The sequence below is a fragment of the Lepidochelys kempii genome, chromosome 8 (genome assembly GCF_965140265.1).
Source record: "Lepidochelys kempii isolate rLepKem1 chromosome 8, rLepKem1.hap2, whole genome shotgun sequence".
NCBI lineage: Eukaryota > Metazoa > Chordata > Testudines > Cheloniidae > Lepidochelys > Lepidochelys kempii.
This window is the reverse complement of record NC_133263.1, coordinates 31131759-31148063: the sequence shown is the minus strand read 5'-3', so window position 1 is coordinate 31148063 and position 16305 is coordinate 31131759. Positions and strand designations below refer to the sequence as shown.

Sequence of the window (16305 nt, the reverse complement as noted above, 5' to 3'; positions counted from 1 at the left end):
CCACCACAATTAATCTCCTTATTAGTTGTTTCATTAGAGAGATCAAAGATTGAACGGAAACAGACATAACCTCTAACCCCCATTTAAGATGGCTTCTCTAGATCAGAGCTTAGGCACATTGGGCGAGGCGGAGCAGGAGAGTTTGAGTACCCGTATTATGCCTGCTGTGTGTGTAAGCAGTGAACTTCTGGAGCTCAAATGTCATATTGGCACATTTGCATAAGCTTTAAATTCATTTCAGAAAAACTTAAGTAGAAAGTTCTTCTGTTTACAGGTATCTTGATAACTCTCAAAATGGGAAGAAAGCAAAGAAAAAAACTGCAATAGTTTAATTAATAATTGGATAAAATATTTTCCCCACTTTAATGACTTATTCTGGAAAAATAATAGAATGGAAATGCTAAAAAATGCCATTCACAAAATACTCAACCATGTTACCTTTTTTAAAGGTTTTACATTGTATATAAACCAGTCCCAGTGATGAAAATATAAACAGCATTTGCAGTAATTCAGGGAACAGTTCACGCTAGTTGTTGGTCAAGAATTGTTCACTTCAAAGTATTTACAATTAATTATTTTTGGCATGTGATTGGTCACAAAATATTGATTATGATCCCTGATTGCGTAACAAAATGTTAAAATTTCAGATCTGAATGACGAATGATGAAAACTGTAGAAAGTAGTGAAACTTCCAGGACCCCTGAACATTTTCATGGATACTAAGAAATCATTTCAATATTCAGACATAATTAACAGAAGATCGCATGAATAGCAGTGAATTATGAATATATTAGAGATTTCCCCCCCCCCCATTATTCAGTCAGCTCCAGTAAAAACAGTTTTTACACACAGTATATAGTGGAGTGCTATTAAATCTGCTGTAAGACATATTCTTTGTCATCAGAAATCAATTGTGTAATTTTCAGGTTTCCACTTCTAAGCCACTTGTGCCAGCACTGATAGTACTTCGGTTCTTTTGAATATCCTGCACATTTACCATAATTCTGTTCAATCTATACAAAGCCTCCAGGTACCTGATAAGTAATCAGAGAAGAAACAAGCCCTAATATGGTACTCCTGGGGGGATTCTGAGCCAAAAAATTAAAAATTCTGTGCATAATTTTTAAAAAAATCTGCATATTTTATTGGTCAAAGTAACACAATATAATCACTCCAGTTTCAATTATTTGGGTCATTTATTTCAAAATACATTTCAACAAGTATTTTCTTCAACAACAATACAGACAAGAGCAAAAAATATCCTCCAGGAGTACAGAGCTAAAGAAACCTCTATGACAACCCAGTTCCAGTTGGGGGATGTTGGAGGCGGCTGTGTGGGGGCCCCCAGAGCACAGCCACAGGGCACCCCCTGGCCCAGACACCACCACTCCCCTCCCCACAGGTCCCAGCCACAAGACTCCCCCCAGCTTCTTTACTGTCCTGCCAGAGGACATGGTGTAGTGCAGCCCTTCCTCACCCTTTGCCAGAGCTGGGTCTCTTGGGCCCTCTCCTGTCCCTGGGAGAATGAGGATCAGGCAGAGCATGCAGTCCCTAGCCTAGCCAGGCAGTGCGCTCTGTTCACTGAGAGCTGGGCTCTGCAGAGTCCAGTGGCCCTTAGTGGCGGCCAGCAGATCGGCAGCCCCAATTCTGAGGGAGGGAACAGGGAGTTCTATGAAATTCTGCATTGTGCAGTGGCACAGAATTCCCCCAGGAGTAATATGGTCCCTGAAGTATGTAGTCAGAATGCTATTCAAAGCATCCAGGAATGTACAATATTACCACAAGGGATTTATCTGAAATGAGATTACTAGGTTTTTACTGGCTTGACTTTAGTGCTCTCACATTTGACAGATGCAGCTGTGTAGTTAAGCAGAATGTTGATGGATGATCTGTACTCTAGTTTTCATATACTGTTTATTTTGGGAATTCTCCTACCCCCGATTCATTCTGCAGTCTGTCACAAATATTTAATTTGCTTTTAGGAAGAACTGACAAAGTAAGCAACAAATATATGTCTCAGAGTAATCAGATGACGTGGCAATGATCAATTGCAAACTGAAATTACTGTAGTAGCTTGATGTGCCACAAGGAAGATTAGATCATAGGTTTCATATTGGGTCAAAATGAGAGGAATTTTCACTAACAAATGAAACATTTAGGGTAGTGGAAAGAACACACTTTTCTTGTTATATCGATGGTCAGGAACTGTATTAATGTCACAGATGTGTACATGAAGTAAGCTAGAGCTTTTCAAAGATACACAATAAGTAATGAGAGAAAGATATTCCCACCTGAAAAAGACCTATTAAATTTAATAGGAATAAAACAACCAGGGTGATAGAATTTAAGAGAGAATTGTAATCCTGCTATAGAATTCCATCTCTCTAAAGTTGCTCATAGAAGCCATCACTGTAATAAGCAAATATTTGTGTGAGTTATTGTAAACATTTTATTATAATTGATTCTTTATTATATTATCTAGGACATTTCAAAGGGGCTTACCAGACCTGAACCTGTGATGTGTCCCTTCCACTTTGGTGCTCTATTTACTTTGTTTTGAGTTGCCCTAGGGCTGGCCCTTGTCTATTGTATCCAGACATGGAACCTTCATGCCAAGACACTGACCCTGAATCAGGTTCCTTCACCCTTGCTCTTTTATATCCCTCTCATGCACTTTTATACCCTTATAGCCCTCCTCTTAGTACTTAATTGTGATTGAGAGGGCTTCTCCTCCAGCAGGGAAGAACACTCCTCTGAAATCCTAAAATTGGCAAACATGAACTGGCACATATATATATAGTATTAGAAATCAGGATCACCAAGAAGCATAACCTTGCAACATTAATAGCAAGTTTCAAATGCACGTCTCTGTAAACAGTGAGGAAAGAGCATAGAGGTTTCTCTGAAACCACATTATGCTGACAATCAGTCAATGAGCATGCTGCAGCATTATAACTATGTTCAACTTCGGTACCTAGGCATTTACTTACTACTCCAGTTAATACAAAGAAGGTGCAAGTGTAATACATTTTAAAAGCTGAAGTCAATTCCACATTTAAGGGATTTTCTGTCTATGTAAAGAATCAAATTTTATTATCCAGCATTCATTTGCATATGGTGCTGACTTAATTATACTTTAATAATGTTAGTTTTGAACCCCATAAACCTGTTGTGTTCAGTGCTCATGGACAAATATGTTCTAACTAACACTCCTGAAAATTCAGTTTGGGATCTGAGAGTCATGCTGGGAATTATATTTACTTCCCATGCATCATCATGAATACAATTTTCAGGTTAAGTTACTTCAGGTTAAGCCTGAGCCTGCACCATTGTAGTCAATAGGTATTTTGCTGTTGATATGAATGAGCGCAGGATCCAGCCCTTATACCTGTTCAGCATCACTTCAAATTATGCCGTTAGTTACCTCTGTGTAATTGCATCTCCTTAAGAACTATGTCCCTAAGTACGCACCTGTGAAGTCCTCTTTCCTTTTACAGGTTTCCACAATGTATTAACCAATTCCATTGACATTGCACAAGAAGGAACAGAATCCAGTCAGCTCTTTCATAACTGTGACAGTTCAGCACAGGTAACAGAAGTAAAATATAACGAACGGGTATTTAGTTACTAAATCAAACAGATGTGACAATGACTACATACAGAGAGCACATCTGTTGGGTAAGAAGGTGCTATTTGTACATAATCACTCCTCACAGGAAAACTACCATTTAAGGAAATCTTGCTCCACAAAAGGGTAGTTAAGTACATACCTGTACTTCAAAATCCATATTCTCCAGAAATTTTTGGTTCATGGTTTCAGCAAATTTGTTGATAGCTCGCAAAAACACTCTAAAAAAAGAAAAAACAATGGAATAATTATGGATGTGATCTTTGGAATGATATCTTAATCAGGTCTGATAGCAATTAAAAGCTCATTTATTTAAAGACTAAGGGTATGTCTACACTACGGAATAAGGTCGAAATTATAGAAGTCAGTTTTTTAGAAATCGGTTTTATATATTCCAGTGTGTGTGTTCCCACAGAAAATGCTCTAAGTGCATTAAGTGCATTAACTTGGCGGAGTGCTTCCACAGTACCGAGGCTAGAGTCAACTTCCGGAGCATTGCACTGTGGATAGCTATCCCACAGTTCCCACAGTCTCCGCTGCCCATTGGAATTCTGGGTTGAGATCCCCATGTCTGATGGGGCTAAAACATTGTCACGGGAGGTTCTGGGTACATATCGTCAGGCCCCCCTTCCCTCCATGAAAGCAAGGGCAGACAATCGTTTCGCGCCTTTTTTCCTGAGTTACCTGTGCAGATGCCATACCACGGCAAGCATGGAGCCTGCTCAGGTAACTGTCACCGTATGTCTCCTGGGTGCTGGCAGACGCGGTATGGCATTGCTACACAGTAGCAGCAACCCATTGCCTTCTGGCAGCAGATGGTACAGTACGACTGGTAGCTGTCCTCGTCATGTCCGAGGTGCTCCTGGCCACGTCGGCGGGGAGCGCCTGGGCAGACATGGGTGCAGGGACTAAATTTGGAGTGACTTGACCAGGTCATTCTCTTTAGTCCTGCAGTCAGTCCTATTGAACCGTTTTATGGTGAGCAGGCAGGCGATACGGATTGCTAGCAGTCCTATTGCATCATCTTCTGCCGGGCAGGCAAGAGATGAGGATGGCTAGCAGTCCTACTGCACCATCTTCTGCTGAGCAGCCATGAGATGTGGATGGCATGCAGTCCTTCTGCACCGTCTGCTGCCAGCCAAAGATGTAAAAGATAGATGGAGTGGATCAAAACAAGAAATAGACCAGATTTGTTTTGTACTCATTTGCAAACTCCCCCGGCTAGGGGACTCATTCCTCTAGGTCACACTGAAGTCACTCACAGAGAAGGTGCAGCAAGGTAAATCTAGCCATGTATCAATCAGAGGCCAGGCTAACCTCCTTGTTCCAATAAGAACAATAACTTAGGTGCACCATTTCTTATTGGAACCCTCTGTGAAGTCCTGCCTGAAATACTCCTTGATGTAAAGCCACCCCCTTTGTTGATTTTAGCTCCCTGAAGCCAACCCTGTAAGCCGTGTCGTCAGTCGCCCCTCCCTCCATCAGAGCAACGGCAGACAATCGTTCCGCGCCTTTTTTCTGTGCGGACGCCATACCAAGGCAAGCATGGAGGCCGCTCAGCTCACTTTGGCAATTAGGAGCAAATTAAACACCACACACATTATCCAGCAGTATATGCAGCACCAGAACCTGGCAAAGCGATACCAGGTGAGGAGGCGATGTCAGCGCGGTCACGTGAGTGATCAGGACATGGACACAGATTTCTCTGAAAGCATGGGCCCTGACAATGCATGCATCATGGTGCTAATGGGGCAGGTTCATGCTGTGGAATGCCGATTCTGGGCTCGGGAAACAAGCACAGACTGGTGGGACCGTATAGTGTTGCAGGTCTGGGACGATTCCCAGTGGCTGCGAAACTTTCGCATGCGTAAGGGCACTTTCATGGAACTTTGTGACTTGCTTTCCCCTGCCCTGAGGTGCATGAATACCAAGATGAGAGCAGCCCTCACAGTTGAGAAGCAAGTGGCAATAGCCCTGTTGAAGCTTGCAACACCAGACAGCTACCAGTCAGTTGGGAATCAATTTGGAATGGGCAAATCTACTATTGAGGCTGCTGTGATGCAAGTAGCCCACGCAATCAAAGATCTGCTGATATCAAGGGTAGTGACCCTGAGAAATGTGCAGGTCATAGTGGATGGCTTTGCTGCAATGGGATTCCCTAACTGTGGTGGGGCCATAGACGGAACCCATATCCCTATCTTGGCACTGGAGCACCAAGCCGGCGAGTACATAAACTGCAAGGGGTACTTTTCAATAGTGCTGCAAGCTCTGGTGGATCACAAGGGATGTTTCACCAACATCAACGTGGGATGGCCGGGAAAGGTACATGACGCTCGCATCTTCAGGAACTCTGGTCTGTTTCAAAAGCTGCAGGAAGAGACTTTATTCCCAGACCAGAAAATAACTGTTGGGGATGTTGAAATGCCCATATGTATCCTTGGGGACCCAGCCTACCCCTTAATGCCATGGCTCATGAAGCCATACACAGGCAGTCTGGACAGTAGTCAGGAGGCTACTACAGGCTGAGCAAGTGCAGAATGGTGGTAGAATGTGCATTTGGACGTTTAAAGGCGCGCTGGCGCAGTTTACTGACTCGCTTAGACCACAGGGAAACCAATATTCCCACTGTTATTACTGCTTGCTGTGTGCTCCACAATATCTGTGAGAGTAAGGGGGAGACGTTTATGGCGGGGTGGGAGGTTGAGGCAAATCGCCTGGCTGCTGGTTATGCGCAGCCAGACACCAGGGTGGTTAGAAGAGCACAGGAGGGCGCGGTACGCATCAGAGAAGCTTTGAAAACCAGTTTCATGACTGGCCAGGCTACGGTGTGAAAGTTCTGTTTGTTTCTCCTTGCTGAAACCCCCAGCCCCTTGGTTTACTCTACTTCCCTGTAAGATAACCACCCTCCCCTCCTCCCTTCAATCACCGCTTGCAGAGGCAATAAAGTCATTGTTGCTTCACATTCATGCATTCTTTATTCATTCATCACACAAATAGGGGGATGACTACCAAGGTAGCCCAGGAGGGGTGGTGGAGGAGGGAAGGAAAATGCCACACAGCACTTTAAAAGTTTACAACTTTAAAATTTATTGAATGCCAGCCTTCTTTTTTTGGACAATCCTCTGTGGTGGAGTGGCAGGTTGGCCGGTGCCCCCCTCCACCGCGTTCTTGGGCGTCTGGGTGTGGAGGCTATGGAACTTGGGGAGGAGGGTGGTTGGTTACACAGGGGCTGTAGTGGCAGTCTGTGCTCCAGCTGCCTTTGCTGCAGCTCAACCATACACTGGAGCATACTGGTTTGGTCCTCCAGCAGCCTCAGCATTGAATCCTGCCTCCTCTCATCACGCTGCCGCCACATTTGAGCTTCAGTCCTGTCATCAACGCGCCACTTACTCTCTTCAGCCCGCCACCTCTCCTCCCGGTCATTTTGTGCTTTCCTGCACTCTGACATTATTTGCCTCCACGCATTCGTCTGTGCTCTGTCAGTGTGGGAGGACAGCATGAGCTCGGAGAACATTTCATCTCGAGTGCGTTTTTTTTTCTTTCTAAGCTTCACTAGCCTCTGGGAAGGAAAAGATCCTGTGATCATTGAAACACATGCAGCTGGTGGAGAAAAATAAAAGGGACAGCAGTATTTAAAAAGACATTTTATAAAACAGTGGCTACACTCTTTCAGGGTAAACCTTGCTGTTAACTTTACATACATAGCACATGTGCTTTCGTTACAAGGTCGCATTTTGCCTCCCCCCACCGCATGGCTACCCCCTCCCTGTGGCTAACAGCGGGGAACATTTCTGTTTAGCCACAGGCAAACAGCCTAGCAGGAATGGGCTCCTCTGAGTGTCCCCTGAAGAAAAGCACTCTATTTCAACCAGGTGACCATGAATTATATCTCACTCTCCTGAGGATAACACAGAGAGATAAAGAACGGATACACTGCAATGCTTTGTTGTACAATGATTCCCGAGTACGTGTTACTGGCCTGGAGTGGTAAAGTGTCCTACCATGAAGGACGCAATAAGGCTGCCCTCCCCAGAAACCTTTTGCAAAGGCTTTGGGAGTACATCCAGGAGAGCCGCGAATGCCAGGGCAAAGTAATCCTTTCACATGCTTGCTTTTAAACCATGTATCGTATTTTAAAAGGTACACTCACCGGAGGTCCCTTCTCCGCCTGCTGGGTCCAGGAGGGAGCCTTGGGTGGGTTCGGGGGGTACTGGCTCCAGGTCCAGGGTGAGAAACAGTTCCTGGCTGTCGGGAAAACCGGTTTCTCCGCTTGCTTGCTGTGAGCTATCTACAACCTCATCATCCTCATCATCATCTTCTTCGTCCCCAAAACCTGCTTCCGTATTGCCTCCATCTCCATTGAAGGAGTCAAACAACACGGCTGGGGTAGTGGTGGCTGAACCCCCTAAAATGGCATGCAGCTCATCACAGAAGCGGCATGTTTGGGGCTCTGACTCGGAGCGGCCGTTCGCCTCTCTGGTTTTCTGGTAGGCTTGCCTCAGCTCCTTCAGTTTCACGCGGCACTGCTTCGGGTCCCTGTTATGGCCTCTGTCCTTCATGCCCTGGGAGATTTTCACAAAGGTTTTGGCATTTCAAAAACTGGAACGGAGTTCTGATAGCACGGATTCCTCTCCCCATACAGCGATCAGATCCCGTACCTCCCGTTCGGTCCATGCTGGAGCTCTTTTGCAATTCTGGGACTCCATCATGGTCACCTCTGCTGATGAGCTCTGCATGGTCACCTACAGCTTGCCACGCTGGCCAAACAGGAAATGAAATTCAAAAGTTTGCGGTTCTTTTCCTGTCTACCTGGCCAGTGCATCTGAGTTGAGAGTGCTGTCAAGAGCAGTCACAATGGAGTACTCTGGGATAGCTCCCAGAGGCCAATACCGTCGAATTGTGTCCACAGTACCCCAAATTCAAGCCGGCAAGGCTGATTTAAGCGCTAATCCACTTGTCAGGGGTGGAGTAAGGAAATCGATTTTAAGAGCCCTTTAAGTCGAAATAAAGGGCTTCATCGTGTGGACGGGTGCAGGTTTACATCGATTTAATGCTGCTAAATTCGACCTAAAGTCCTAGTGTAGACCAGGGCTGACAAAACTAGAAGTAGCGAAAGTCACACATCCACAAAATACCACAAACTTCATTCCTTGGAACAGCACATCATTTAAAATACATTATACTTTGTGAAAGTATTTCATTCATTATTTGACAGTTGGTAGGTTCTTCAATTATGTTTTCAATATAAAAAATTGGACAATGTTATTTCTTTGTTCCGCTGAACATTACAGTGAACTGTAGGAAACACACAGTATAATAAATCTTTCATACACAATTTACCTTCTATGTGACAGCTATGCTTTGTTTACAGAAATGTTATTGCTTTCCTTTCACTGATCTGTCAGCCAGAAATACTCAATCCTTTTGTGATTATAAAGGTTGTTTGCTCATTAGGAATGTAAGGTATATTTTCCTAATTAAAAGATACAGTGTATAGCTTGTTGATTTTCCAACAGAATCTCATGTTTTCTCACAGTTTCTTCTGCAGGTAGATTGTAATACACACTCTAAATTGACTTAATACATTTTATTTTTTGCAAGAAACACAAAGGTCAGAATCTATTAATGCACACCAGGTCATAACTCTAAGAGCTAGGAATGTAGCATCTTTTCCTAGTACAGTGCTTTCTTAAAAGGAAATGCCACGTTAAAAGTCATATTTGGAAAACAAACTTCCCTGCCTATCTCTGTACTAATAAAACCTTCAAATTAAAAAGTCAGTCAACTGTACCTCTCATTATTTATGATGTTTGTTAATTTTATGCACTTCATTTAGCTTGGAATTTGAAAATAAAGTCATGTATTTGACTTTAGTTTACACCTAGTTTGGTCAGTTTAGTAATGTTATACAGCAATATTTGGGTTGCAGGTAACATTTACTACTTAGTGCTGGTAGACATGAATCCCTCCTCATCAAGGAATGAATTTAATATGCCCCTCAGTATGACGCAAGGACAGACTTAGGGGTCTCACCTTAAACCTCTCTTCTTCTCACTTTACTTTGTTTCTCTATAAGGGTGAGGATACTGATCTCTTGATGACCTGACAAACCTTGCAGTTTGCCAATAGGAATCACAAAAGGGCACTGACAGGCCCATCCAGGCAGGGACTTGCACAGTCTCCTGCACTGGGATGGATTCCAAGGGCTCCCAGTGGGAGCAGGGGTGATTCTTACTCGTTTGCTGACAGTCTACAGGGTTCACTGCCTGACATTGGGGCTTGATGGGGGAAGAGATAGCTAGTCATTTGTGTTAAAAGCAGTGTTGTTCTTCCAGTTTTATGTAGCTATTGTTTCAGGACCTCGTGATGACACAAACCAGATTTCTCTTGCACACAGAAATGGAATTATAATCACTATGTTTGAGGTCAGAAAAGATTTCCCACTCCCTAGACCACCGCCCAAGCTATTGTGATGGTTTTGCTGTGGAGCAACCTGCAGAAAACATCTTGCAGGACATAGGGCTGAAGGGCAGGTGCCCAAGACTCGGGATAGGCACCAGATCACTCCAAGATGGGCTGTTGGCAGCCCTAGCTTAGAGTTGTAGGCAGACAATTTGCTCAGAACAACAGAAATGCATTTTCAAGGTGCATTTATTGTACAAAGACTGGTCTTTGTTATTAGGGTTGAACTTGACTGGCCAGAATCCCTCTCTCTAGGAGTTGATGGCCATTGCATCCTTTCCCGAGGCAAAGGGCTTGAGCGTAGGAATGCTACAGACCTCTTGGGGAGGAATACAGGGCATAGGTGGACCCTTACTGTCATGCACAAATATAGCCCTCTCACTCTCCCATCCCTAATATTGGTGGGGGTTTGTACGTGCAATTTGCAGGTGGCATTCTGGGCATCCTACTGGAGTCCAATGCATTATGATTCTTTAGGATTTGCAGGTTGAATTATTACTATAGCAATTGTGCCTTGCAATTTAATCCATTTACAGTTGCTTTGTTTCTTTTCTACATCATTCCTAGCAGAATCAGCAAAGCACATTTATACAGAAAACTCTGGGGTACAATTTGATCTGTCCGTGTCCCTTCAATGCCAGTTGAAGCTAATCTTGGTAACCCAGTTAAGGGTCTGGTCCTGAGAAAGGCTGAGTTTCTTCAACTCAAAATGAATCCAGTTGGCCAAATTTTACTTGACACTGTCCCTTTCACATCAGCTCAGCTAACCTAGTTGTCAAAGGCATCCTGGTCAAGAACTTCCTTCAGAACACTCAACAGTGTGTGGATCTGCATGCTGGGCCCATGTGCCTTTAAGCTTCCATTGGCAGCCTGTCTGGTACACTTTCTGGGCACAGATTCTCTGTTTAGTACCTTTTCTGGAAGTGGGACTCTGCACTCAGCTGCCTTAGGACTCAACACCAGTGCTGAACCCCTTCATGCCTTCACAGTAGCTCAAGCACACCTGCCCCAGATTGTCAACTTTGTGGGGCACTCTAGTTTGTAGTTTACCTCAACAGGGACACATGACTTGTGAAGCAATCAAACAGCCTTTGCACAAGGACTTCTGAAACACCACTGTTTATTTTAAACAGAGATCTACAGATCTAGGTAAAACAATGAATACCAGCTACATCATTCCCTGCCCCAGTTTCCTCACCACTGTGGCGCATTCTTTGAGATATGGATCAGTGTTCTTTCAGGGTTTTGCGTCCCCTCTCTTCCACCTCAGGGCTTCTTGGAATAAAAAGTGTCCCTGCGGTCAGTACCCTTCAACTCCAGCAGTCAAAAAGGTTTCCTTCCAGTCAGAAAATTTGCCCTTTTGAGACCCTCCCCAACTTCTTAACTTTCGTGTTTTTAAACAACTGCTCTGATACCTCCAAATCTTTGTTCCCTTTGGGGTATTTTTTCACTCCTTAAAAACCCTAGTTTTCTGCTGCCAAATTGAAGAAATCTTGTTTCACCTAGGTTGTAGCCGACACATTGTTCAGTTTGGGCAAGATCTATTCAGATGTTGATGGTCTTTAAGGACCATCCTATTCAGAGACAGTGCTCAAGAGCCCCGCCCTGTCTCCTGAGCGTAAGGAGTAGGAGGCAAGAATGCAGTAAAGAAAATAAGGGATGAAACATTCAGAGAGTTCATAATCTCAAAATTAATAAATTGCATATAGGCAGATTGCTAAAATTGTCATGCTGTCTAACTTAATTAACTAACGAAGACAGCCATCAAACTAACCTAGTTAAAAATGCTTGACAAGACTGTTGGCCGATGCTAGTTTTCTTTTTATCAATCATGTTTAACAATGCCTAAGAAGGGCTAGGGATGTAAAGGAAAATGCAAGGAAAGTGTCTGAAAGTTACCTCACAAACCATTCCTAGTGTACTTATTAACCAATTAAGACTACCTGATTATATTAACATGGTTACAATGCCTTATACTGTATATTCTGAGTATTCTTCATCAGTCTCCTTTTGTAGGGCACCCCTTTCACACTCAGGCCATTTTCATCTGGTACATTGGAGTAACACATTTTCAGGAAATATGCAATATCTTCATGCTGTCAAGTTTGAAATACTTCTCATACATTTGTATTTTGCCTTGAGGGTATCTCTCTCTGTTATTAAAAAGAAAAGGAGTACTTGTGGCACCGTAGAGACTAACAAATTTATTTGAGCATAAGCTTTCGTGAGCTACAGCTCACTTCATCTGTTATTGGCATTCAGTGAGGAGACTTGACTTCTATGTCTGGCTCTGTCACTGTGGTGTAGTGTGAATTTTGGTAACTAAAAATGTCTAATGCCTCAGTTTCTACTTTTGTAGAAAAGATATTACTTAACTACCCCAATGGGGTTCATTTGAAGCTACAGTGATGCTTGTAGAGTGCTTTGGAAGTCCTCAAATCTGATAGTAGAGGCAAGTATAATTTTAATTATTGTTATGAGTATATTGCATTACAGTGTAGTGTGGACTAATGGACTGCCCTTAAGTCTCAGTGAAGAGAAAGTCAAATTCAATCCAGACAGAAGAAAAAAAATAGCATTATTTTAACTGACAGCAAAGAGAAGATACAGAGAACTAGAGCAATGGTTCCCAAACTTGTTCCGCCGCTTGTGCAGGGAAAACCCCTGGCGGGGCGGGCCGGGCCGGTTTGTTTACCTGCCGCATCTGCAGGTTCGGCTGATCGCAGCTCCCAGTGGCTGCAGTTCACTGCTCCAGGCCAATGGGAGCTGCTGGAAGCGGTGTGGGCTGAGGGACTTCATACTAGCTGAATTCAGAAATAATTGCAAAAGAAAGACATACCCTATCATAACTCATGTTACTCTCCCTCCCTGACAGCTCCCTGCACCTCTTCTCTTCTCAGAATCTGGATCAGTAGTAGCCAAGTCTGCTTTCAAGATTGAGAATGCTCAAAGGGTAGCATCTCAATTTCCAAAGCAGGATTCTCATTTAATTGAAATAACTTTTCCTTATTAACTTCCCCCTAAGACTCTTAAATTCTTTGGCGATTCTACTGATTTTCATCACTCAGATCCACAAAAAATTGTTCTCCGAGGTGTTTATGTACAATAACTTCTCCATAAATATCTGAGAGCTACAAAACATGATCCTGACTGTATTCAATGATTTTGGTGTAAGATGGCTAATTAAGACTCTACTCCCTGACAACGTATATTTCCAGAATGTTTCTCCCATGCCCTGGAAGACACAACTTCTACATTGCCATTCATATCAAAAACGTAGGTCTACAGGCCTGGGGGTGACCTTCATCAAGGCCCAGATTTTCCCTGTGCACCAAGCCAAATAGCTGTGTTTAACTCAGGGGATAAGAAGGGATGAATCATCCTCTGACATTCCCATCTGGTGTTATCTGGACCCGTGATCTGCTAGGTCACTCCAATCCTCAACTCCGGGAGCCAAACTTACCCTGCTCTGCTGTGAGAACCCCCACTCCTAGGCTGTTCACGCACAGCCTCTGGCATGTAAGCTGCTCCTTGGATTGTGCAACCAAATGACACCAGCCAATATCTCCGGTCCCAGACACAACCCTAGGAACCTTCGTCTTGCAGTGCCCAGTTATGCCCACTGGACACTGCAAGCTTATATGAGTCTGTCAATTTAACAAAAGAAATGGATATGTACCAGGCTTGTTATCCCAAGGTGAGTCTCTGACACACTTCAAATCAAATGCACTGCTTCCGGTAGAATAAACAATCAGATTTATTAACTACAAAGATAAATTTTAATTGATTATAAATCAAAGCACAACAAGTTGGATTTGGTCAAATGAAATAAAAGCAAAACACATTCTAAGCTGATTTTAACACTTTTAGTGCCCTTAGAAACTTAGATGCTTCTCACCAGTGGCTGGCTGGTTGCCCTTGAGTTGCCTTGTGTGGTGTCTGTAGATGTAGGTGGAAGAGAAAGGAAGAGCATGGCAAAGTCTCTCCCTTTTATCATGTCCTTTCTTCCCTCTTGGCTTCCCCCGCACCTTCAGAGTCAGGTGAGCATTACCTCATTGCAGTCCCAAACTGACCAAAGGAAGGGGGGTAACTCACTCGAGAGATCCTTTTGTTGCCGCCTAGGCCAGCATCCTTTGTTCCTGTGAAGCTGGGCTGGGTTTGTCCCATACATGATGAGGTGTGAACTGCCTCTCTGCTCTTGGAGAGTTTTTGCCTGGCCTTATTTCAAGCCATTAAGACACATTTTCAGCCTCATAACTATATACATGAAATTGTAACCTATAACATTACTATAACAACAATGCTCAGTGCATCATGAGTCTTCCGAAGACACCTGACATGACAAACTTTGTATTGGATACCACACAATCATTTTACAAGGACGAACACAGGGGTGCTGTGTGTTCCCCTGAGGTACAGAGCATCATACATGCCCCTCAGTTTGTAAAGTGACAATGAAGTCATTCCTCAGCTACTTCTGCAACTCTGAAGCTTCAGTAGCTCCAGCTGCTCCTGCATCCCCAATTTGTAATGGCTATGTCTGATAGATACACACATCATTGTATCTATTGGTCTCATCTATGTTCCTCCTGAACTCTGAGTGGCACAATATTGTAGAACAGGCAGGGGATTCACATCTACCACACAATGGCCCTTTTCTTCCCCACTGCAGAAATGGAACTGTGTCTGGGGACCTCTCCAACTGCAAGATTTAGGCCCTAAATGTTAGTAGCCCTCTCTAAGCAAGACATAAATATTCTCAACCACATAATCAAATGATAGTCATATGTTGAGACCTCTGTAACAATGCACCTTTTGCTCCTTCCTTCCAACATTTGACCTGTGAAGTTAACAAGTGGTTTCTTTATTATAAAGAATAATGTATAGATATTTAAGCACATGATTGAGTCTTCATATCAGATACTGAGATGTCTATCCTAAATGGCCAAAACTGGATCTGCAAATAACTGCGTGCAACACCAGGGACTAGCCTGAAACACTATAATTCTCCTATGGTGAAAGGTTGATTTCAGACCGTCTTTGACAGAAACTGGAACACAGGAGCTGAGAGGAACAAAGGAATATTTCCCTACTTATAGGTACCACTTTTTTTTATCAACTAAATAAAAAATGCAACATACTCTAAAGCTATTACTAGAAAATGAAGAATGTCCATTTACTCTGAAAATCTGAATATAACCCCATCTTTAGAAGTGGAAATATATGAATATAAACAAACTATAGCTCTCTAATTCTGGAATGTTATTAGCAAAGAAAAAGTTAAACTAATCCACTGATACTCTGTACTTGGCTGTGACTTAAACTGAAAGGGTGATTACAGTAGGATTGACACTGGTTAAAGTAAATACTCATATATTTTTCATAGGCAAATAAGCCTATAAGAATTAGTAACTAGTTTTAAGACTGATCCTGAAAAACATCTTGCATACGAGAATCCAATTATTCCAATGGTTATCATTCACCTCTAGGCAGCTTGGCAGGGTCAGCCTCTTAACTTCCACTTCTGGAACTTGCTTCTGGGATACAAAACCATGGCCAGGATTTCAAAAAAATGAGGTCCTAAAGTTCAGCTTGAAGGCCATATATAGGCAACTTGATAAGGGACTGGTTTTTCAAACTGCTGAGCACCCACCAGCTCCCATGGTTAACACTACTTAAAATCAAGTCACTTATTTATATGCTTATATATGGATTTAAAAGCTGAAAGTTAGGGTACAGTACTTTTAAGTACTTGGCCCACATCTAAATATTTCCTTTAAGAACATCCCCAAACTTGAGACATGATTTTATACTTTTACTAAAGACTGGGAAGGGATTTCTGCCCGCGACTCATTAAGCCTTTGCAAACATTATTCCATTCCTAGTGGGGTCCGCTTCCATGCTACAGTTAATATTTCAAGTGTTTTTAAGTTAGCAGACCTGTATCAGAACTGGAGGGTTTATTGTTCTATGCAGTGTCAGTCCCAGGATATTAGAGAGACATGGTGGGTGAGGTAATATCTCTTATTGGACCAACTTGTGTTGGTGAGAGAGACAAGCTTTAGAGCTTACACAGAGCTCTTCTTCAGGTCATTGTTTGTATTCTGGCATAAGCAACCTCAATGCCCAGACATAGGCTGAATTCATTCAGTTCAGTATTTATTAGTATCAAAACTTTGCTATATCTTGCCAAACTATGTAATTGATAATGATAC

The 16305-nt window shown here is 43.0% G+C and overlaps 2 protein-coding genes across 2 annotated transcripts in view; one reads left to right on the top strand and one right to left on the bottom strand.

The window, feature by feature from the left end:
- DOCK2 (dedicator of cytokinesis 2) overlaps positions 1-16305 on the bottom strand; it is a 501787-nt gene that overhangs the window by 104519 nt on the left and 380963 nt on the right. Inside the window, exon 30 of the mRNA XM_073355961.1 lies at positions 3771-3849. Within this exon, the coding sequence (XP_073212062.1) occupies positions 3771-3849 (79 nt within the window). The remainder of the gene's footprint in view (positions 1-3770; positions 3850-16305) is intronic.
- Positions 1-16305, top strand: part of INSYN2B (inhibitory synaptic factor family member 2B) — a 211675-nt gene that overhangs the window by 28770 nt on the left and 166600 nt on the right. The gene's annotated exons all lie outside the window — the stretch shown is intronic.